General features: G+C 49.2%; 1 protein-coding gene across 1 annotated transcript in view; it reads right to left on the reverse strand.

The window, feature by feature from the left end:
• ERF (ETS2 repressor factor) overlaps positions 1 to 24,870 on the reverse strand; it is a 163,775-nt gene that overhangs the window by 13,315 nt on the left and 125,590 nt on the right. Inside the window, exons 2-3 of the mRNA XM_086933048.1 lie at positions 22,131 to 22,365; positions 8,388 to 8,503 (exon numbers count right to left, since the gene is read on the reverse strand). Of these exons, the coding sequence (XP_086789174.1) occupies positions 8,388 to 8,503; positions 22,131 to 22,365 (351 nt within the window). The remainder of the gene's footprint in view (positions 1 to 8,387; positions 8,504 to 22,130; positions 22,366 to 24,870) is intronic.

Here is a 24,870-nt window from a genome sequence, read left to right on the forward strand (position 1 = left end):
GGTGAGGACCACATTGAGGTTCCACTCCGGAGCTGGTGGCGTTCGTGGAGGAATGACTCGTTTGAGTCCTTCCAGAAAGGCTTTAATGGCAGGCACCCTGAAAAGTGAGAGGTGCTGTCTGTTTTGGAGATCAGCAGCCATTGCGGATAGATGGATCCGAATGGAAGCATAGGCCAGATTACATTTGTACAAATGTAAGAGATAACAAATGATGTTTTGAATAGATGCATCCAGCGGGTTAATGTTGTGGCCTGCACAATAAATGACAAACCGCTTCCACTTCGCCGCATAGCATGCTCTGGTGGTGGGCTTCCTTGCCTCCCGTATGATGTCCATACAGTCAGGAGGTAAGTTGAGGTAGCCAAACTCTAAGACCTCAGGAGCCAGATCGCCAGGTTGAGTTGTGGATCTGGGTGCTGAATGTCTCCATGGCTCTGCGTCAAAAGCCTGGGTGTGAGGCGCAACTTTTGATGCGGTACCACGGACAGTTCCAGAAAAGTGGTGTACCATGGTTGGCGAGCCCACGTTGGAGCAACCAGGATGAGAGTCATCGAGTGCTGCTTCAGCTTGCGTGCCACCAGCGGTATTAGAGGTGCTGGGGGAAAAGCGTACGCAAATTTGCCTGACCAGTTCATTCATATCGCAATGCCTTGCGACTGTGGGTGTGGAAACCTGGGGGCAAAGCTTTGGCATTTTGCGTTCTCCTTTGTGGCGAACAGGTCTATCTCTGGATGACCCCACATTTGGAAGTATGGGTGGAGTACCGATGGATGTATCTCCCACTCGTGCATTTGGTGGCTGTACCTGCTGAGCAGGTCCGCCATCTGATTGTCTTGGTGTTCTGCCATGAGGAAGAGGTTTCTCTGAATGGCCCACTTCCACATGCTCTGAGCCAGATGAGACAGCTGTGGAGAGTGTGTTCCTCCCTGCTTCTGAATGTAGTACATGGCCGTCATGTTGTCTGTCCGGATTAACACGACCTTGCTGCACAGATGTACTTTGAAGGCTTTTAGTGCCATGAAGATCGCCATCAGTTCCAGAACATTGATGTGCATCTTCCTTTGCTGTGGTGTCCATAGTCCCTGCACAGTGTAATGGAGTACATGAGCTCCCCATCCCTGGAGAGAAGCGTCCGTCGTCAGGATGATCTGTGGCACAGGCTCTTGGAATGGTCGTCCCTTGCAAAGGTTTTGTGGATTCCACCAATGCAGAGTTGTATGCCCGACCGCTCACCAACACTAGGTCTTTCAACTGTCCGTGAGCCTGAGTCCACTGACGTGCTAAGCACTCCTGAAGCAGACTCCTATGTAGTCTCGCGTGCGGGACTAAGGAGATGCAGGGGGCCATCATGCCGATCAACTGCATGAACACTCGCGCTGGAAGAGAGTGTTGAGGTCTGAATCTTTGTATCACTGATTGAATGCTGTTGACCCTCACTGAATTTGGCTGTGCTGTGGCTGCCAGAGTGTTTATCGTCGCACCCAGATACTGCGGTATGTGGGCGGGTTGCAGGTGGGACTTTGGGTAATTCAGTGAGAATCCCAGATCGTGAAGAAGGTGAATGGTGTGGGACATGTGGGCGGCACACTGCAGGGCTGACTTTGCCTGGATGAGCCAGTCGTCCAGATAAGGGTAGACGTGAATGTTTTGGCTCCTTAGGTGCGCTGCCACCGTCGCCAGGCACTTCGTAAACACCCTGGGTGCCGTGGTGACCCCGAAAGGCAAAACCTTGAACTGGTAATGTTGGTTTTGGATGGTGAACCGGAGGTATTTTCTGTGTGACGGGTGCAGCGGAATGTGAACATACGCATCCTTTAGGTCTAAAGTTGCGAGGAAATCCCCCTGACTGAGCAACGGGAGTACTTGCTGCAGGGTCAGCATATGAAAGTGCTCCGATATAATGTACTGATTGAGGGGTCTGAGGTCCAGTATGGGTCTGAGGGACCCGTCCTTTTTTGGTATCAAGAAGTACAGTGAGTAAACTCCTGTGCCTCTTTCTTCCACAGGCACGAGCTCGATTGCCCCTTTTTGCAGCATGACGATGACCTCATGCTGCAATAAGTGCAAGTGCTCGTTGGACATAGGACGGTGTCTTTGGGCATGTTGGGTGGAGTGGATGTTAACTCCAGACAATAACCGTACTGTATGAGCTGTGTGACCCACCTGTCTGTGGTGATGGATTTCCAGACTGGCAGGAACTGCTGAAGTCTCCCCCCGACCGGTGTTGCGTGGTCGGGGGGCAGTGACAAGGCGTCACTGTTTGTTGGTGGCAGAGGAAAGGGAGTTGTTGTTTCCACGACCCCTGCCTTTGGCGCTGTTACCACGATATCCACCTCGACTTTGTTTGGTGTATGTGCACTGCGTGTTGCCTTTGTAGTACTGCGTGGTTTGGGAGAGCTGGCCTCTGGAAACACCTCTAGTGCTTGAGCGACGAAAAGACCCACCCCTGAATTGCTGGGACTGCAAGGCCCCCATGGACTTAGCAGTTTCAGTGTCCTTCTTTATCTTTTCCAAGGTGGTGTCCACCTCTGGGACAAACAGATGATCAGGGTTTACTGTCTGATTAAGAATGGTGGTCTGTATCTCTGGCTTAAATCCCGAGATTCTGAGCCAGGCATGTTGTCTCAGCATTACGCTAGTGTTGACTGCTCTGGCCGCGGTGTCAGCCGCGTCCAGTGCACATTTAATAGAAGCATTGGATATCAGCTTCCCCTCCTGGATGAGCATCTTAGCTGCCTCCTTGTATTCGTCTGTCAGGTGCTGCAACAGGGTCTCCAGTGTGTCATAGTGTGCCCTGTCATACCTCGCTAGAAGTGCTTGTGTATTTGAAATGCGCCAGATATTGGCGGCTTGGGCTGCCACCCTTTTCCCTGATGCCTCAAACACCTTAGATTCTTTGTCTGGGGGAGGAGCATAACCCGTTGTTTGAGAATTAGCCCTCTTCTGGGCATTTGAAACAACAAGCGAGTCCAAAGGCAACTGTCCCTTGATGTAAGTAGGATCAGTAGGCGCTGGTTTATACTTCTTCTCAATCCTAGGGTTTATCACCCTTGCTCTGGTAGGCTCTTTAAAGATCTCCCCAGCATGTTTTAAGACACCCTTCAACATAGGCAGAGTTTTGACAGTTCACTCTGAGACGGAAAAGGTGTCAAAAAGAAAGTCCACTTCAATGGGGTCAGCATGGAGCTGGACGTCATGATTTTTAGCCGCCCGTTCAATTAGGGCATTAAACGCCGCTGAATCCTCTGTAGGCGACTTTTTCACAGTATAGAGTTGAGTGTCTGGGGCAGAGTGAGGATCACCTGGGTCAGCACCAGCTGCCCAGGGTTCATTGGTATCTTCAGGGTCTGTGTAGACAGGATAGCTGTACTCATCCTCATCATCGCCTTCCCCAGCGTCCACATCAGAGTAAGTGGGTGAGACATCATGGGCATGTGGAGAAAGTGGTTTCACAAGAACAGGAGATGAAGTGGAATCCTTCTTTTTCTTTAAAGGAATTTTGTAGGACTCCATTGGCTGTTCCGGGGTAATTTTCCGTTTATGGAGGGAAAGTCTGCCCGTTTCGGCATTGATGAAGTGTTCTTGTTGTTCTTCCAATGAAGGTTGCCGATGCTTTAAGGTTGGGACCACTGTCGTCGACTTCGGCACCGAGGGCACCTTCTCGGGCACGCTGGCGCCCATCCTAGGGGTGAAAGCCTTCGGCACCACTTTCGGCGGCAACGTGAAGTGAATGGGCGTCAACGCTTTGTGAGGTTTCTCAACCGGCTTCGAAGGTGGAGGATCTTTCGGGCCGACAGCCGAGCCCTTCTCCTTGATGCGCTTTAGGGAGTCCGCCACCTGCTTGGAGAAAGCGGCGGACGGCCGCGCCGAGTCGACGGGATCCTTCGAGGCACCACTAGACGGGGACTCGCGGGTTGCGCCGCTCTTGGCCTTGTCTTGTTGACGCGGAGTCTCGAGAACCTTTGGATCACCGAGTCCTTTGTTGGTGTCGACCGGCTTCGGCGCTGATTTACTCGGCTTGACCACCTTGACCTTTGTCTTCGGCGTGGCAGACTTCGTCTCGACGCCCTTGACCTGTGTCTTCGGATCGACAACACCCTTCTGCTTTGTCGGCGCCGACGGCTCCGAGGCCTTCGATCCGACCAAAGTAATGCGCACTTTCGGTTTCGAGGGGGGCACCAGTGCTTTCGCTTTCGTCGAGACCGTTGGTTTTATTTCTCAGTTTCGATTTTGCAGGGTGCGGCTCAATAGTAATGTCCGTAGTCGAGCCTGAAGGCGGGGCCGTAGAACCCATTGTAAGATCTTGGGTCAGGCCTAGTGGCGATCCCTCGACATGAGCCTTCTGAAGCGTTACGGCCCCAATGTCAGTTTGAGTTAGCTCTTAGCTCGAGCTATCTTCCACGGCCCCAAATGCCCCGTCGTCGTCTCCTACCTCATCGACGACTTCTTCAGTTTCGAACATTTCAGCGTCCGCGTCGTAGTTATAGTCGACCTCCGACGCGGGGTTCGACAGGTTTTCACCAACTTCCCGGTCAGCTCCCTCCTCATCATCCCCGGCATCAAAGATGTCCACAGGCGCCGGTGCAGATTGCTGGGCCTCCTGGCGCACAGCGCGTCGATGCTTAAGCGTCTTCTTGGACCTGAAACGGGAACAAGCCATGCAACTGGCTTCATCATGATCCGGCGACAGACACTTGTTGCACACCGGGTGGACGTCGATGTGGGGATACTTGGAGTTGCAGACGGGACATCTCTTGAACGGGCTCCGTTCCATGATGAGTAGTCGATAGGGTCTGTGGCGTCGACTGGGCCCTCCGCACCGAAAGCACGCGGTTCTATTGAATCCGGCTCGGAACCGAGCTGGAAGAATCAGGCACCAAACGCAAGACTATACCGACGAAGAAAACTAAAGACCTTTTGGCCTTAAGAAAGTTTTTTATCGATTCCGACTAGAGGGAACCAATATACATCCGAACCCAATGGCGGAAAAAAACAATCTGGGGATGGAGTCGATGCCCATGCGCACTGTAGTCCAGGGGAGGAGCCACCTATCTCGTGATACTTCGAAGACTTTTCCAGGACAACAATGTGCGATCATCCGGACCCAACACTAGGCGGCGATCTATGCACAGATATGAATTCAGCAGCCCACATGCCTCGAACATGAACATCCCTCTGAAGGACGAACGCTTTCTCAAATGAGTTTACTAACAGTGCTTCCGAAACATGAATTCAAAATCACTTGTACACAAAGTTCACCAAAACGCATTGGTCTCAAGACAAATGTGCAGTCCGAATATCATCAACAGCACAAATTAATACCTTTGATAGCAAGAAATGTAACACCACAGGTCTCATTTTGTTGAGAACTGTATTGTATGCGTAAGTAAAGTGATAAAACATAGACAAGGTTGATAGTTAAGAAAATGCATTTGTCAAGGCACTGTACTCCTGTGTGTATACACTCAGGATTCATGTGTATACACACACACAGTAAATTCAGTGTTAAGCCCAGTGATGCAACATGTGGAAGAATCAGCAGTGGGGATGGTAATCAATTTGTTTTAAGAACTTGATCCAAATATGATATGTGATTCAGGAGGTTATTCGTGGTCACAATTCCTGTCCAAACACATGGGCACTTGACATTTCGACCCCAGTTACACAATTGATACTCGGGTCTTCATCAGGTCTGTTGCAGCCTTTGCCATAGAACAATTATAAGTGGAGGTGGACCGCCCAGCATATCAACTGGGTTGGTGTGTCGCCTTCTCGCAGTGGATTTCTTTGAAAGTGAAAGGACAGAGCAGTTAAGGACTCAGAGGGAGCTTCTGCGCTTATCCATCTTTACCAATTAGACATCCTTTTTGCTTTTTCCTCACGCGTATAAACATCAGAACTGCACCGTCACCGGAATACCTGTTTTTATGTAGCACCTTCATCTCGATTGTGTTAATTTACATATCTAACTAATTACCAAAACACTGAGACTTCCTAACTCGGGGTTCTTGCTATCAGATTTCTTCAACTAATGGGGACTATAACAGAAACCAGGAAATCTGGAAACGCAATCCTCCTTTTTCAAAAAGATTTCAGAATATGCTAAACAAAATGGAGGCCAACCAAATGCATCCAAATCTTTTTGTTTAGAAGGAAGGTGAAACGTGACAAAGCCCAGTGCAAAAATAATTCAGAGGAACAGAGGCGTCCGTAGCGCACTGATGCACTGACCAAGCATTTGCAATGCAATAGGTTTCGCATTTACTTGAGTTTGGGCTATTGGCATTGTAAACGACAATCCCTTTTATTTATGTGTTGTTTTTAAAACAGATAGTTAAAAGGCATTGTCATTTACAATGCCAATAGCTTAAACTATGCCTGCACTGCCCAGGCTCAACCTAAAAAGCAGGAGTTGCCGACAACGGTTTTATATTGCACCCTGGCTCAGCACGACATAGCTGTCAGGTGTTTAGAAGTGCACGGGGAGGGAAACGCTAAGTGCATTTCGGCACATCACCACAACAGCATTGAGGGGGTTCCCACTCTTACCACACTATATATAGTCCCTGCATAAGTGACCAGCACTTGAGGCTGAGACGGTTCGAAGACCGCTGTTGGTTAGGACACTTCCACCGACGAAAACCACACGAGTAATACTGTGTATCAACAGCACGTCGATTCATGATCCCCTCCAGTGGGTGAACATTTTAAACTGTGGGAGGGGATTGGAAAACAGGGATGGGAGGGTGGTTGAGAGGGAAAGGGAAAATAGGAACAGGAGTGCAGGAACTGATCAATTGTAAATAAAAAGGAGTTGGCCACGTCATAGGGCAAATAGTGCCTGAATCAAAGAGCGAGTGGCAGATGGCCAGCAGAGGGGCACTAAATCACAGCTAATTAATCTGTACTTGGTCCATGCGCTGCAGACCAAGCGGAAGTGTCACATGGCAAGCGCTGCCCAATGGCAAGGCTGTAAAAAAGAGCAACAATGATGACTATGAATGGTGAGCAAAGGGTGAGTTCCAAGCCCATTATTAAATATAAGAGTCTTGCAAGCGAGAATGCATACTCTAGCGCATAGTCTCGCAGGCTCATCCTAAAAACCAGGCTTAAGCATGACAGCAGCCCTTCCCTTCCCCTCTGCGACGGCATGGTGTCAGCCCCATCCAGCCCGGGTGTGTCAAGGGAATCCCACTGCTGTGAATGCACTTCACCGATCTTTCCTGGAGTGCAGGACTCACAGATGCTGTACTCACCAAAGCCCACGACTCTTTAAGCTATCTTCCTGTTTGCTGATGCTCTGCTTAATATAAGACATGAGAAAGGCTGGTAGGGCTGGGACGGAGTCAGTCTCTTCTGATGTCAAATATTTCCTGAAGACTGCTGTCTCGTTAGTGCCATGGAAGGGTCAGCCTTGCCCAGCTCTCACCCTGGCAATTAGGGTCGGCAGACAGTAAAATCACGGGCCAGCCTCAGGTTTCCGTTGAAACGCATTGGAGGTATTTGGAGAATAACAACAGGAAACTGTCTATTATGCTACAAAAAAGACAAGCATGGAATCGAAACCTGTGGTGCACACGGACCACAGAGGAGACAACGCAGGAATCGAAACCAGTGGTGCGCGCGCACCACAGAGGAGCGAGGGCGCCTGTTGTCTGTGCCGCGCAGATGCGAGTCCTAGACACCAACGGGAATGGGCAGAGCAAAGGCGGGACATGAGCTCGCCTTTGCCCAATTGCGTGCCTTATTTGTGTAAAAAAAACAGGCTCAAGCCAATGGCAGCGGGCAAAAGTATGATCACACACATGAGCATGTGGTCAGCTTTCAGAACCCCATACAAGAGGCCTCGCGCTGCACAATCAGTGCTGTGCTCTGCAACGCTAAGCGCGAGACCTAAAACTGGCAGCTTGGATCCTCAGAAATAGGAATTTAGCCATTCCAGTTTACTTTCCCTTGGAAAATACATTTTCAAACAAGATTTTAAGACCCGAGTTCCACGCCTGGCGTCATTCTAATAGGCTTTAAAAACTTGACAAAGAGGTGTTCCAGAATTATGTGCACAGGCATTATTAGTTCAAGGGTTTATGGATCACTAATGAGAGTTCTGGGATGAAGAGCTTTGTCATCGCCTCAGACAGGCCATCATACAGTAAAACTCACAAGGAAAACAAAAAGCACCCCGGACCAGCAACTCTTCTACAGCTGGACGTATCTTCATCAACGACTCAGTCATTCATAAAGTAGATTGAAGTCCCCAGTATCCTCCCTCCCCCCAACCAGCACCACCGGTTCTCTCCACAGACCTTGTTTCATCCTCCCAATAGGATGAGAACCCTCGCCAGGGCCTTTGAAATTAGACTAGAGAGGAGGCAGCTGCACATACTCACCTCCCAGGCCCATATCAATGAACGGATAGTTGACCAGCACCAGTTTATTGAAGTTGAACTTGTAAGTAAAACGTTTGCCTTTGGTTTTATGCAGTATTCTCTTGTTGTAGTAATACCTACAAAGAGAAAAGGAAGAACAAATAAACCACTCATCCAATGGTTAATACTTGACATATACGATATGCTCTGATGATGTAGGAACGATTCCACAAACCGAGAGCAGATATATTGTCAGCAATGGAGACTTGCTCGCGTAGCGTGATGGAACGTCTGAACTGGCTGACAACTACTGCACACAAAATATTACCTTCATATCTTAACTGGTCTCACTTCTTGTGAAGTTGCAACACCACAAACGAGTTTCGAGGTAATAGCTTTTTATGCAGATTTAGAAAATAAGTTAGACACAACTTCCACAATCATTTAAAATAAAAAGTATGGGTTTCTGAATTTGTGTTGGTCTCTTACTCCCATGGCTTCTTTAAGGGAGACTAACCAGCCGTGAGAGATCTGTATAGTTCGAGGAAGCTGCTGACAACCCTAGAAGTCAATTTGAGACACTCCTGTGATTCAGAAGAAACATTTCTACGTTGGCATTAACAATATCAATAAGCAAATGGTAGACCAAGATAAAGAAAAAAGTTACTTACCTTATAAGCATCTGTTGGTAGCATGAAGTGCTGTAGATTCACATTCTCTGAATGTTCCTGACATCTGGTGTTGGGCTCGGACATTAGTAAATTGCTTATTTTCTAAGAAATCTTTAGACTCCCAGGATGCACTGGGACTTTTATCTTGGTGGGCTTCAGGGGCACTGACTCGAAGTTAGATTTTTTCCCCCCGCCATCTGGTTTGGATGTGTGCCAATGGGGCTCCAAGATTTGACCTGTCTTCAACGTTTCTTTCAGGCGCATGCAGTGAAATTTCAAGTCAAGAGTCAAAAAAAACTTTTGTCGAACGTGTTTCCCTTATCTGCACCCTCCAGAGACCGACACATAGTGACCTTGAGAATGCTTAAAAGGTGATGGAATGGATTCCTTTTCAGTACTGCCCCTGGTGCCATGCAAGTACCCCAGCTGCCATACAAGTACTCCTGGTGCCATGCAAATGCCCCATGTGCCACGCAAGTGCCCCATGTGCCACGCAAGTGCCCCATGTGCCATGCAAGTGCCCGAAAGCAGTCCTTGGATGCTTGTTTCCAGTCCAGGGAGGACCAAGCTTGGCAGTTCGGGCTGGACTGTTCCCATGGGGCACAGAATCAAGACTGATTTGCATATGACTAGGTTCAAACTGCAATGGCATGGTGAGCAAAAAAACGATGGATTTAGGCCCAGATCTCTGTACTGGGGTGAACGTATGACATTGTTCTGCATTCTGTACATCACCTGTTGTTTTTGCATTTGTCACCCCAAGTGGGACGGGTATGCTCAGACGCGAGTCCCGTGCTCTCCATGCCATTGGAATCAAGCTATCCAGGCTGATGAGGAATGACAGCCCGAAACCGGTCCTTGGATGCTTGTTTCCAGTCCAGGGAGGACCTAACTTGTCAGTTCGCCCTGGACTGTTCCCATGGGGCACAGGGTCAAGACTAATTTGCATATGGCTGGGTGCTCCTAATGCTCGAACAGCCAGGTCTCAAGTAGCTTCCTGAAGGTTAGTACGTCTTCGGTTTGCCGTAGGGGGATGGGGAGGGTGTTCCAGGACTTGCCGGCGAGGTAGGAGAATGATCTGCCGCCGGTGGTCACTCTCCTGATGCGGGGGACATGGGCGAGGTTGGCGGAGCGGAGCTGGCGGTTCAGGTGTAGAAGCTGATCCGTTTGTTGAGGTGTGCTGGTCCAGTGTTGGGGATGTGTGCGTGGGTGAGGAGCTTGAAGGTGTTCTTGTTGACGGGAAACCAGTGCAGATCTCTCAGGTGGGGTGTGATGTGGCTGTGGCGAGGGATGTCGAGGATCAGGCGGGCGGAGGCGTTCTCAATGCGTTGTAGTCGTTTCAGCAGTTTGGCCGGGGCTCCAGCGTAGAGGGCGTTTCCGTAGTCCAGTCTGCTGCTGATGAGGGCCTGAGTGACCATCCTTCTGGTGTCGGTGGGGATCCACTTGTAGATCTTTCGGAGCATGCGGAGGGTGTTGAAACAGGAGGATGAGATGCGTTGACTTCCTTGTTCAAGAAGAGTGTAGAGTCGAGAATGAATCCCAGGTTGCGTGCGTGATCGGTGGGTGTTGGAGCTGCTCCTAGGGTGGTCAGCCACCAGGAGTCGTCCCAGGCCAAAGGCGTGGAGCCGAGGATGAGGACCTCCGCCTTGTCAGAGTTCAGCTTCAGATGGCTGTTCTTCATCCATTCGGCGACGGCTTTCATACCTTCATGGAGGCTTGGTTTTGGCGGTGAGAGGGTCCTTGGTGAGAGACAGTATCAGTTGTGTGTTGTCTGCGTAGAAGATGATGTTGAGGTCGTGCAGTCTGGCGACGTGGGCGAGTGGGGCCATGTAGATGTTGAACAGTGTAGGGCTGAGGGAGGATCCTTGGGGTACGCCGCAGATGATCTACGTTCTACGTAGTCAGAAAATCCCACCTCCTATTCCTTTGGGAAAACCATGTTGATATCTCCTTTCGGCAGTTGCCTGTTGGGTCAATTTGGATATCGCAAATTCGGCGTCTCGGTATCCTAACGCGATGTCGTCTCCATTACTGTAATGGAATAGGAGGTGGGATTTTCTGACTACATAGAACGAACTTCAAACACACAAGGTTAAAGCCCTGTCCATTATACACTTATAAGAAATATAGATCTAAATCTGGGAATTATTTGAGTACCCAGACCATCGGGCTTACCGTAGGAGGATAACCAAATACAGAAAATTTATACATATGGGAAAATATCGAAAATGAATATTTTTTGGAATATAACACGTCTCTGAAATATCGATTGCGCCCTGAAGAAGTTCTGGTGACAGAACGAAACGCGTTGGCTGGTGTCTTGTCTATAAGTGGATCATTAAAAGAACATTGAATTTTGTACATCACGACTCAGCGTCTATATAAGAGGATATTTGAAAGACTTATTAATCTCCCATGATCGGTGGAGACTAACCCTTGTAGCGGTGCTTTTTCATTTAGGACAAAAATAGATTGTTTACCCAGGCTTTGGGTAATGCTCTTGGGACAGGGAGCATATGGAAAATGCACGCTGGTTTATTGAAAATTGAATAATTTGGTGATATTTGGATTGGTGCTTTGCTTTGTGCTGGAGTGGTCCACTGTCCGAACTGTGCTGCAACATCTTTTGCTTTATTGATGTGCCACAATGACAGCCATGCATTTCGAAAATGTCTGCCCCAGAACTTTAGCCAAAATGGGAGACCCATGAATTGAAGAGGTTTAGAACCCTCTATGAATCATAAAATATTAATGATTGCTATGTGGTAATAGGCATCTTGTAGGTCTATGTTACACATCCGGTCTCCTTGTTGTAGCTTGGGATATATCTGGTGTAGTGCCGGTAGATACTAAACCGTTCGAAAGAATCACAATTCCAATAAATCGGTATAGTAGCTGTCTGGAGATCAATTCATCCCCTTATGAGACATTGTCTAGTTTCAGACGTCGGATTGATGCCCAAGTGGGCCAAACCTCACATATCGAGACTCTTAATTTCAAGACTTTAGGTTTTTTTATCATTGCAGTTTACAGTAATTAATTTGCTATGGCTAATGAACACCTAGGACGGTCTCCTGAAACAAATGGAAATGTTACTTATTTGTGAACATTGGGTACGACCCGTTTTGCATGAGCAAACGGGTTTGCGATCCATTTGCACATGGAAAAACAGGCCATGTACAAAACCTATTTAGCGAGTCACAATTTATTTACGACTCACTAAATATGGTTTGCGACTCGTTATTAGAAAGCGGCGTTCCCTTCCTAATAGAGACCCCAAATGCCATGTAGGTCTGTTTTGCAATCGTAATTGCGGTCGCAAAACAGTCACATTTCACCGCCCTTCAAAGAAGAGTGGCAAACCACTCGCAAACGGGAAGGGGTCCCCAGGGGACCCCTTCCCCTTTGTGACTGGCTGTAAAAATATTTTTGAGGGCAGGCAGTGGTCCCAAGGATACTTTTGTACATTGTAAATTGCGACTCGCAATAGAGAGCAATTTGCGAGACGCTATTTACACTGTTCGTACATCTGGCCCGTTGTTCTTTAATGGCAATCTTCATTGACGTCATGAGCTTCGCTGGTGGGAAGGTCAGAAAGGGTTTACCAATGGATCAGCATACTATGGTTCTACAGAAACAACTTTGGCGTGGCTGGACGCTGCTGCTACTTCCCAAGGGTCAACAGGGCATCTATCTGCTCGCATAACATTCTTCTACCATGGGGACTTTTAAAAATACTTTGTATAAAATATTTACACTCACTTGTGTTTATATTTATGATCTTTTTCACAAAATCCAATTTAAATTAATCCAATCTGGATTTGCAGACAGTGTACCAAAGCTGGTTTACAATTCTTTAATGGTACCTTCCAAACAAAAGGTGGCACATGACGGTACAAGTACAAATATTGCAAAAGTGCTGCAGACGACTATGGCTTTGATGTAGATTCCCTGAAGGAGGACAAGGGGATTTTCTCACGGCCCCATGAAAAGGGGCTCATGAGTGTTCCTGCGGGATATGTACGTGCAGGTAAAAAAACAAGTTACTTACCTGTAACGAATAGCTCTTACCTGTCGGTGTAGTTTTGCAGCTTGAGGATCTTTCTGGATTCACTATGCTGTGCATTATTCCGCGGTCTAGTGGTTGGTTCCGGAATCGTAGTCTTTCCTTTCTTTTTTTTTTTTCGTAGCCCAGGTGGGCGTCGACGTCCCACCTTTGGTGTACTCACTGTGACGTCAGGACGCTTCCTGCGGAAGCTCCCATCTTTGGGCGCCATCTTCGGATTCTTTTTTTCTTGGATTGTTCTGTTTGTGAATCCTTTGGCAATTTTAATTTATTTTTTAAATTTTTTTTTAAGTAAGTAACTTTTTCCCCGCTTGACTTTCAAGGTGTCTGTTTTCTGTTTTGTCCTTGTATTACCACCTTCTTCTCCAGTCTCATCTTTCTGGCGGAGGTGGGTGGGTTCGCTAGTGAATCTAGAAAGATCTTCAATCTGCAAAACTACACAGACAGGTAAGAAACTATTCTTTTTGCAGCGTGAATCTTTCTGGATTCACTATGCTGTGCATGGACTTTGTAGCGGTTTGTTATTGTTGTGGCAGCTGGGTGGAAGAGGAGCTTTGGTTGTTGAATATATGTTGAAGCACCTTTTGTCCTACTTGTCCTTCCTTGTTCATCTGTATATCCACGCAGTAGTGCTTAGTGAACGTGTGCACTGAAGCCCAAGTTGCCGCCAGGCATATGTTTTGAATGGGTGTGTTAGCCAGGAAGGCTATTGTTGCTCCCTTCTTCCTAGTAGAGTGGGCTTGTTTCCCCTCTGCTAGCTCTTGGCCTGCCTGTTTGTGGCATAATTGTATGGTCCGTGCGATCCACCGTGCAATGGTTACCTTTGTTACTGGTTTACCCAGGCAACTGTTTACGAAGGACACAAAGAACGGCTTTGTTTTCCTGTTCTCCTTGGTCCTTTCTATGTAGTGCATTACTGCCCTTCTAGCGTCCAGAGTGTGCAGTGCCCTCTCTGCGCATGTTGTTGGCTTCTGAAAGAAGCTTGGTATTTGTAATGTTTGGTGATTGTGGAACCTTGATACCACCTTTAGCATAAAGTGTGGGTCAGTCCTCATCACCACCCTATTGTTGTGTATTTGGATGTAGGGTTCTTGTAGTGTTAGTGCCGGTAGTTCGCTCACCCTGCGCAGCGAGGTGATTGCCACCAAGAAGGCTGTTTTCATAGTTAGCATTTGTAGTGATGCCTTATGAATCGGTTCAAAAGGCTCCTTCATGTGCTCTGTTAGCACTAAATTGAGGTTCCTGTGGCATCCTTTTTGGAGGTGCGATCCTTTTCGCCCCTCCAGGAATCTTTTCACCATCTATGATGTAAAGAGGCTCTTCCCAGTTTCCCCTCTTGTGAAGGCCACTATCGCCGCTAGGTGTACCCTCAGCGAGGAGGAATTTAGGTTTTCCTTCAGCAGGTGTGTGAGATAACACAGTTGATTCTCTTGTCATCTTCTTGTGTAGCTTTTTCTTGTGGCACCATAGTGTAAATCTCTTCCATTTTGCCGCATTGCACCCTTGTGTGCTCGGTCTTCTTGCCTCTCGTAGTACCCTCAGGGTGCTCTCAGGTAACTTCAAGTGCGCAAACTCTAAGTCTTCAGGAGCCACGATGCTAAGCTGAGGCTCTCTGGCTCTGGATGCAGGACTTCTCCGCCTTGCATGGAGAGTAAGTCTTTCCTGTTCCCGAACTTGTGGAGTGCACCCTGCGTCATTTCCATTATCTGTGAGTACCAGGTCTGTCTGGCCCACTGTGGTGGTACCAGGATCAGGGTCATGCTGCTGGTTCTGCACTTGTTGAGTACCCTGTGTATCAGTGGTATTGGGGGAAAAGCGTAGGCAAAATGTTTTCGACTAGTTGCCTGGATGCGAAGCTTTGGCATTTTGCATTCTAGTGTTTGCAAACAGGTTTATTGTCGGTGTTCCCCACTTTCTGAACAGCCTTTACGTTTTCTGTGCATTGAGCTCCCACTCGTCTGTCTGGATCAACACTCTCTGGCCGTACAGTTTAGTTTGGAAGGCCTTCAGGGCGAAGAACACTGTCTTTAGTTCCAGGTAGTTGACGTGTTTGACTGCATCCGCTGGAATCCACAGGCCCGCACCTTGAGTTTGGTCATGTGAGCCCCCCATCCCTTCTGGGATGCGTCTGTGGTGATGGTTACTGTTGGGGTCGGTGGTGTTAAAGGCTTCCCATGTGTTATATTCTCCTTGTTCCATCACAACATCTCCTCCTGCACTGCGTGCGTTACAACGACTAGATCTTCCCAACTTCCTGTAGCTTGTGACCATTGTTCTTGCAGCCATTCCTGGAATGGTCTCATATGGAGCCGTACATTTGGGACCAGATGTATGCAGGAGGCCATCATGCCCATGATCTTGCTTGCTGTCTTCACTGTCAGAGCTTCCCCCTTCTGGTAGAGGTGCGTCTCCTTCAGTAGGGCCAGTGTTCTCTTGTCCCTGGGCCACATCCTGCTCTATATAGTGTTGATCTGTGCCCCCAGGAAGATTTCTACTTGCTCTGGTTCTATTGAGGATTTCCCCCAGTGAATGGAGAATCCCAGGTCCACCAGTGTACTTGTCACGCGCTGTGCATGTTCCTTGCATGCTGTGTGTGAACTTGCCTTTATTAGCCTGTCGCCCAGGTAAGGGTATACATGTATCCCTTCCCTCCTTAGGTGCGCTGCCACTGCTGCAAGGCACTTTATAAAAACCCTTGGTGCAGATTTTAGTCTGAATGCCAGGGCTGTGAACTGGTAGTGATCTCTGTTGAGAAGTGTGGAGAAGTGTGGCTGAGGGGTTAGAGGCGGCAGACCCGGAAGCTGAGATCAGCCCTGGACCAGGGTTCAATTCCCCGCCTCGGCGGGTCTTGGGCTAAAAAATTCCACGGACTCGATAATTCCCGCTCCGGTGCCTTCTCGACTCACGGGTTCACACTCTACGACTCTGGGCAATAGCTTGCTTAATCTCCACAACGGCCCCTCGCGGCGGGATGCCTGGCTTTCACCTTGTGGATACCCTGCCGGGGTTATCTCATAGGGGAATACCAGGACGGGTTCCCTAAGCAAGCGCTTAGATACCGACCTCGGTCAGTGATTTGCGCTATATAAATACATGTACATTTACATTTACATTTATGTTGATGGCAAATCTCAGTAGGTGTTTGTGCCGCCTGTTCATTGGGATATGCAGGTAGGCATCTTTGAGGTCGATGGTGACCATGAAGTCTCCGTCTCTTAGCTGAGGAATGACCTCTTGCAGGGACGTCATTTTGAACTTTTGTGTTCTTACGTACTTGTTTAAGAACCTTAGGTCCAGGATGGGTCTCAGTGTGTCGTCCACCTTTGAAAACAGGAAGTATGTCGAGTATACCCCCCTGTTCCTTTCTCTGTAAGGTACTGGTTTGATGGCCTCCTTTTGGAGGAGTTCTTTCGCTATCTTTTGAAGTAGCTCTAGGTCCTTTCCTGACTACACCCTTCTCTTTGGTCTCCTGTTTGGCGGTGTCCTTTCCAGTTCTATGCAATATCCGAACTGGATGATGTTGAGTATCCACTTGTCTGTTATCTTCTCCCATTGTCTGAAGAAGTGACTTAGCCTGCCTCCTACTGGTGTTACATGGTCGTCGGTGTTCTGCCCGTGTAATCCTGTGTTCGTTTTGTCGTGCCCCCCCCCCCCGGAGGAGTTGCGTGGGTGGACACGTAGTGCATGGGGGAGTCACTTAGAGGTGGGTTGGTGGCCCCTTCTTTTATTCTGTCCCCATCCGTTCGCCCTCCCGCGAAAGGACTGGCCCTTTTGCTGGTAGTGCCAGGTTTGTTTTTGATGTCCTTGTTGTGTTTGGCTGTCCCCCTGGTTGGACTGCTGGAAGGCCTAGTGGGACGTTCCAGGCTGGTTTCCCCCTTCCGTTCGGTCTCCGAGACGGAGTACCCTTTTTGTGCCCCTGAACTGTAAGGCCCCTATGGACCTTGCCGTTTCGTTCTCCTTTTTGAGCAGGGTGAGTTTTTCATCCACCGGCACCCCAAACAGTGCCTCCCCATTGAACGGGGTGCTTAGGATGTTGTTCTGCACCTCCGGTTTGAAGCCTGAGATCCTGAGCCAGGCCTGTCTCCTCTCCGTTATTCCCAACATCATCAGCCTGCTGGACGTGTCCGCACCGCCCAAGGCTGTTTTGAGGCAAGAGTTTGCCACATTTTTCTCCTCTTCCATGAGGTGTGCAGCCCTCTGTTGGCACTCATCTGGTAGATGTTTCAGCCGCTGTCCGATTTCATCCAGAATCTGGTGCTGGTGCCTGTTTAGCAGGGCGTTAAAGTTTGCCATGCGCCAGTGCATTGCCGCATTTCTCTCTATCTTCCTCCCTGTTAGGTCTATCCTCCTGCTTTCCTTGTCTGGTGGTGGCCCTGTTGTTGTTGGCACATTTGCCCTTTTTCTGGCTGACGCCGCAATGATGGAGTCCGCCGTTACAGATCCTCCGATGTAGGGAGGATCCTTAGAGGAGTGCTTGTACTTCTTTTCTGTTCTCGGCGTCACTGACCTGCAGATTGCCGGTTCTTTGAACGCCTCTTTTCCCTGGGCCATGACACTGTCCAGCATGGGGAGGTACTGGCTCCTAGCTTGTGTAGGGAGCAGGGTCTCGAAGAGGAAGTCTGCTTTCGGCTTCTCATCCAGCTTAAATCCAAAAGCTGTTGGCGCATTTTTTATGGCGATATTGTAGGCCCTAATGTAGTCTGGCGGCGAAGGCCTCAAAGGGTACAAGTCTACGCCCTCTTCTGGATTTTCGGCGTCGAGGTCCTGCCACTCCAGGTCCTGTGCCCCCGAGGATATGGAGCCGAGGATCGTCCGTAGATCGTCGTCCCCCTCCTCCTCGTAGCAGGAGGCTTCCTCCTCGGTTTGGTCCAGGTTCTCAGGACTTTTCGGCGGCTGTTCGGCCTCATAGTCGTCCTCCTCTTCCACTTCGACGATTACCGTTTTTTGTTTCGACAATCGCTAAGCTCCTCATTCTTTCATCGATTTCCCTTTTCCTCTGCAGGATGTTATCCATCTCTGCCTCGAGCCATCTTTTCTTCCTTTCCATTTCGGCCGCCTGTTCGGCGTCGATCCTTGTCTTTCTTAGACTAACGCTCCTTTTCGAGGACGTTCTTCGACGACCTTGGCTTTTCGCCGGTCTTTGCCATCTGGGAGTCCTTATCTAAGGATCCGCTGTGCTGCTTGCCCCTAGATGCATCTGCGGCCGTCGAGGGTTTTGGCGCCAGTGCTCCTTTCGTGGACTTTGACTCCATTCTTTGAGGGTCCTGCTCAGACCTTTGGGGGTCTTTCAGGGGGTTAGGGGTCGTCGACTCTCCTACCTCCTTTGAAGTCTTCTTATCGGTCTCTACTTCGGCGACGTAGTCCTCCTCGTTGCCCAATAGCCCCAGGTCTCGAAGGGACGGTGGTTGGCCCTTGCCCTGCATACTGTAATTGGCTCGTCTCTGACGCGCTCTAACCCGGAGAGTCTTCAGCGTGAAGGCGGAGCAGGTGTTGCAGTCCTTGCTCTCGTGATCGACCGGTAGGCAGAGGTCGTAAACCGGGTGCTGGTCCTTCTGCACGTACTTGTGGTGGCAGTTACGGCAGAATCTAAACGGTGTGTTGTCCATTTCTCGTGTTCAGGGGGCCCCCTCCCTGTGCGCACATCTTCCGTTGGACGTTGAAGTTTAAGAAGTTCTCCTTCTCCTTCGCCGTCCTTGCTCGTCGTCTTCTCTGAATTTTTCTTGCAAATTCGGCTTTCCTGCGTCTTCTTCTCTCCAAAACTCTGGAGCCCCTTCGGAACAATCCAGACCCAACGGCGGACAAAAGAATCTGAAGATGGCGCCCAAAGGTGGGAGCTTCCGCAGGAAGCGTACCGACGTCACAGGAAGTACACTCATCTGGGCTACGAAAAAAAAAAAGAAAGGAAAGACTACGATTCCAGACCCAACCACAAGACCACGGAATAATGCACAGCATAGCAAATCCAGAAAGATTGCAAAACTGTAGTATTCCAGTATTGGAAGCTTTCATAGATTCACATGCCTGAATCATTCCCCGTCGTCGAGACGGGAGTCTCCGGAACATAAAAAGGCAATGCTTAGTAGTATAGCACACTGAAAAGAGGCCTCGGCCAATTTCCTTTTGAAACCCATAACCTTTGTTATGTAAAAGAGCCCAAACTTCTCCCTGAACCAACCAGAGCTCCTCTCCATATAGAACCCTCCTGAGCATCAAACGTTTGGAGGGGTAGAACTGGCAGGGTGACAGGCCTGCATTTCTTTCTCTTTAGGTAACCTCCTTGCCCTTTTCTAAGAGCTGGACAGCTCAGTTTCTAAGCAGACCCTCCTGCAGATCTGCCCGGGGCACCTGAGAACCGTGCATAGCCACTCACACCACAGAGCCGTCCTGTGCATCTGAGGTGCTTTGTGATGACAGATTTAAAGAACCCACAAGTCCTCCCCACCAGCCGCCTGCGTCCAATGAGGCTTTAATGTGTGGGTGACCGCTGCCAGGGGGTCGCGTCTTGCTTTTGCTTCCCCATGCACATCTTTCCTATGCTTGCACGGCAGACTTTGCAGTGACCTCATGCCGGGAGGTGCACAGAGCTCTTGTGTAACTGTAGGCGGCTCGGCTGCTGCCAGGGTCGGCGGAGCCGCCGTAAGATTGTGTTCATCATATGCCTGTATACTGTGATATTTGGGATTCTGCAGCCGACGCTTTAGACTGGAGCCTGTCCCGTGGACTGCACCTATATTCCAGTCTAGAATATTCTTTTTCGTTGTAATATTCTTACTGAAGTCGGAGGGCACTTCTGGTATACATCTCAAGCCGCAGCAGACATCCGGTCACTGTGCCCAGTTCTCCGCTCCGTTTGTGAGCTCCTGGGTGAACCAGTGTTTCGTGAGCTGCACTGTGGTTGCAGGTTCATGTGTTGAGTTTTTCTAACACAAAACTGGAGCGCTGGGAGAGAACCTCCCTGGGCTGAGGGAAAAGTAGCAAGGGACAGCATTTTGTATGAGAGAAGGCAGAGAGCTGGAGTCTCCGGGTTGTGGTGTGCGCCAGTGAGGGGTGTGCCTGCTTACGGCAGACACCAGGGAGTTCTATGCACACATCACAAAAGACGAGTGCACACCTGGTTGTTACGCCTCATGGTTCTAATGCTCACGGGCTCCTTAATACTGCGTGCAACCCTGTGGATGCGCTGCACGCATGCGCGTGAAGTGAAAGTGCACAATGAGGTGCACACCCGTTTTCTCTTCCATGTGGCGGCCACTGGGCTCATCTTTAAGCCTGGCGCTTTTTAACGTGTATGTGATATCTTTGGCAGTTTTGATAAGATCCTCTGGCTTTCAACTTACTTACTACGCGGACGACACTCAAATAGTGTTGTTACTTAGGGACGGGGAAGAGAAGGAAACAGGGGCTCGCTTCTACGATTGTACGAAAGCCATCTCTGGGTGGATGTCGTACAATTGCCTAAAACTAAATTCAGTCAAAACAGAGGTCATCATGTTTGGGAATAACCCTAACTTACGGACGCCCGACTGGTGGCCAGAAGAACTGGGTATCTGCCTCCCTCCCACCAGGAAAGCAAAAAACCTGGGGGTGATTGTGGGCAATAAGCTTACGTTTTGCGATCATAAGTGCAGTGGTATCAGCACATTTCCTAATACTCAGAATTAAAAGGAAAATAGAGTTTTTTCTTCCTGAAGGTAGTCTTAGGATAGTGTTCACGGTACTCATTATGGCATGGCTAGACTATTATAACAGTCTATATTTGAATGCCCAAAAACAGCACATTGAGAAGCTTCAAATCGTGCAGAATGCAGCGGACAGACTGCTGACAGGGACACCAAAATGTGTCTCTGTAAAGAATGAGTTAAAACAACTACACTGGCTCCCCGTGAATCAAAGGGTGCGTTTTGAGGCCCTCTGCGTGGCTTTTAAAGCCCTCAATGGAATAGGCCCCAACCACCTGAGGCAAAAATGGAAGTGGTAAGTTCCTGGAAGGACTCTTCGGTCCGCAGAAGCAAAACAAGTCCTAGTTCCCCCGATTAAAAAAGCCAGCTGGGGTGCGGGGGCAGGAGCTTTATCACTTGCGCTTCTAAGGCATGGAATGATCTCCCATTCCATTTAAGAAACGCAGTAGATCTTCTCTCCTTCCGAAAGGGGCTGAAAACGTGGCTTTTCACACAGTAACACTTTCCAATGTTCATGGTCACGGCACCTAGACTGTGGAATGCCTTACCCCAGTCGATCAGGACCAGTCACTCTCTCTGGTTATTTCGTAAAATGCTAAAAACTTGGCTGTTTAATCAGCAAACCCTCAGGAACTAGCTCGGGAGAATTTTGCAGAAGTCGCAGCGCCGAGACGCCCAAGGGCAATTGTTCGTGCTTAATTAAATATCATAAATAAATAAATAAATACATATTGATAAGCAGCAGGGAGTGCTCAGCGCCAGGACACCCCAGGGGAACCGTGCGCAACAAATGAGGGAGCTCCCTGGTCCCGGAGTCAGGGTGCGCATATGTTTCCGTGAGTGGCACAGTGTGGAGTGTGGGCAACATGAATGCCACTAGAGAAGTAAGGCACGCTAAGGGCAGCACAGTAAAGCAAAACAACAGTTTTTTTGTTTAAGTTTTATGGGTTGAATTGTATTTGTTTTGAAGTCAGTCGAATGGAGCACGGCTTATTCGTTCAGTGGTGCAGGTTGAAACCATCAGGACACACTAGCCGGAGATTATCTGTTTTTTGTAGTTGCCACTGAAGAAGTCATAGAGTGCCCGAAATGACCTTAGACGTGTTCTGAAGAAGGGTGAATCTCCATCTTTATAGAAAAAAAGCCCGTACGGCAGCGGTGGGACTTACGAGAACATTGGATGAAACATGAATAAAGGAAGAAAAATTGAATTAAATGAATAAATGGGTTAAACTGGAAAAGTATTTTTGGAACAGATTTACTCGTGAACCCAGACATAAGCAGTGCACCCCGGGGGGGGGGGCACGGGACCTGGCGAGAGCCTGGGCCACGCGCGGAGGACACTCACCGCAGGGCCCGGCTCAGCTTGTCGTAGTTCATCTGGGGCTTGCACTTGCGGACGCCCCAGAGCCGGGCCACCTCGTCAGGGTCCTTGATGACGAACTCGCCGTAGTCGCCCTGCCAGGCGATGACGTCATGGTACTCCTCCTTCCGCAGCAGCTCCAGGATGAAGTGCCAGAGCTGGATCTGTCGGGAGCCGGGGCTGGACTCGGGCTTGTAGGCCCAGTCCGGGAAGGCGAAGCCTGTGAGAGAAGAAGACAGGAGATCAGGCCGAGGGTCGGCACAGGGGTCAGCCACAGGCGCACACGCACGGTGGGGCTCTCTGAAGGGACAGACACACACCAACACACGCACAGACACAGGGGACCGCACCAGGGGTCAGACAAAGGCGCACGGTGGGGCTCTCTGAAGGGACAGACAGACACCCACGCACAGGCGTACGCACAGACACCCAGCCACAGGCGCACGCACAAACAAAGGGGGCCAGCCAAAGACACGCGTGGGGCTCTCTGAAGGGACAGACACCAAGCCACAGGCGCACGCATAGAGACACGCACAGCCAACGGGGGCCCGCACAGGCCGAGGGCCGGCACCAGGGCAAGAGTCGGGGATACTCGCGGGTGGACGGCGTCCACCCACTATTTTCCCAGGGTGGACGCCGTCCACCGTGCCAAGAAGTTGGGCACCACGGAATAATGTGCTGAATTCGTCCCAGTGTAATTTTCAAACATCGGGACACATTCAGCAGCGGTTGTTGTCTGCTTTAGATCAACAACACCGTGCAGAAGGGGGGGGGGGCGGGCTATCTTATTTAAGACTCCTGCTGAGCCCATAACAAAGGGAGTCTGAGGGGTCTTCAGGCCTCCTTTTGTGGAGTCTCCTCACACCTAGAAGCAAATGCATCAGAGGGGAAACAAAGGCTCACACTTTGTAAGCAGCTCACTCATACTGAAGAGAGGCAGCTTTTCACTTGATGTAAATAATTAATTTACTCTCTTAATTTCTATGCAGGTAAGTACTTAATCAATAATAACTCAATCGAAATGAAGGAAAACAGAGTCCGTGGTGTAAGAGTTTCTAAGGGTTTTATTCCTCATAAAGGAATCAGGATATCATGTTCTGACCACCACACAGGATGTCAGAAGGGATAGATGAGCGCGCCGTCGTTTATTGACAATACATAGCTTATATACTTGATTTACATCATAAGGTTCAATGTAAGAGGCGTAACAGCTGAGAGAAGACAAGATAACAGTATACACGTGGTGCTAATACATCATCAAGAGGCGTAAACTAGGCGTGTGTGCTAGAAACGTCACTGATAGGTGACGCAAGTGGGTGGCACCAAGGGGTGGTGCTAACAGAATGTTGCAATGTCAGCAGAAATCGGAAGCTTGGATGCGCGCGCAGCTGCATGACGTGTGATAGACGGGGTGCAGGGGACTTGACATTTACACTGGCGAAAAGAGACAGAAGTCTGGCATGTCAGATCAACTTGTGCTTCTATCATATCTGATATCTGATGTTTAGGAACTAAGCTATCTGGGCAGAAAGGTCTCTAGAGCAGAAGCTATTCTATACTTGCTGTGAGTGCGTGTATAAGCGCCTGAGTGTCTGTATGAGAAGCGTGGGGGCATGGGGCCTTCCATGGAAGCATGGCAACAGAGGCTATGAATTACTTGCATAAAGACAGGTCGGCCCTTTAGCCCTGTAGCTGGGGAGGGATGTTTACTGAAGCTAGCAGGCTGGAATGTATCTTCGGAAAGGAAAACAGATAACTCGAAGGTTATAGTCAATCTTGGCAGGCAGCAGGCTGAGCTGAGCACGGAGGGCCGCGCTAGAAGTAAGTCAGAGTTCACGGGTACGGGGGCTGCTTGGGCAGAGGCCCTCGCAGTCAGAAGCCAGAAAAGAGGCTCGGTGGCAGAGATTCAGGGCCTACTTTCAGCCAGGCTGAAAAACGTAGGAGTACACTTCAAAAAGACGTTGGCATAGCATATTTAGGAACGGACCATCAAACCCATTCATGGTGGGTCTGAAAGAGGACAAGTTAACGTTGGACGCAAATGTATTTGCGTCTTCATAGCTGGTACAGGAGGGAAGTTACATGCACTTTTAACTCGTACATGGAGTCGGTGGGGTACTCGCTAGGGAACACAACATGACCATAAAATTTATATTACCTCATTCCCTCCTTGTTCCCTACGGACCCTTCATGATATATCGATCCTCATAAATCGATCAGTTTGTTCTTGTAGCATTATATGTTCGTCTTTCTTTCTTTGACTGTTTGAGAGGCAACTGGAATGCTCGATGCAGGATGTGGCACACAGTCCACATATCGCTGGCCCACACTGCAGGCACAGGCAACAACTGAATACTATAACAAGGCCAATGCCTAGGAACGATAAGATCTTCCATCCCCAAGCTGTTAACGTAGTCCAGAACCAACCGGACCAAGTCCAGGTGCCTGGATTCTGATGTATCTGATTTGCAATTTTATGTAAACGGGTGATAGCTTGATAGACAGATGGTGCGTTTTGTGGAATGAAAACACAGCAACTTGACCCGATGACCTTACAAGCTCCACCTCTATCTGCCAAGATGACGTCAATCACAAGACGATTTTGAAGGACAACAGTCCGTATAGCAGACTGCTCCTCTGTTAAGTTACCTAGAGCGGAGGCAGTTTCGTTCACTACTGCTTCGAGTGTTCTCGTTAATCTGCGTATTAATTTACTGTTTTGGAC

Source organism: Lissotriton vulgaris, chromosome 7 (genome assembly GCF_964263255.1).
Source record: "Lissotriton vulgaris chromosome 7, aLisVul1.2, whole genome shotgun sequence".
NCBI lineage: Eukaryota > Metazoa > Chordata > Amphibia > Caudata > Salamandridae > Lissotriton > Lissotriton vulgaris.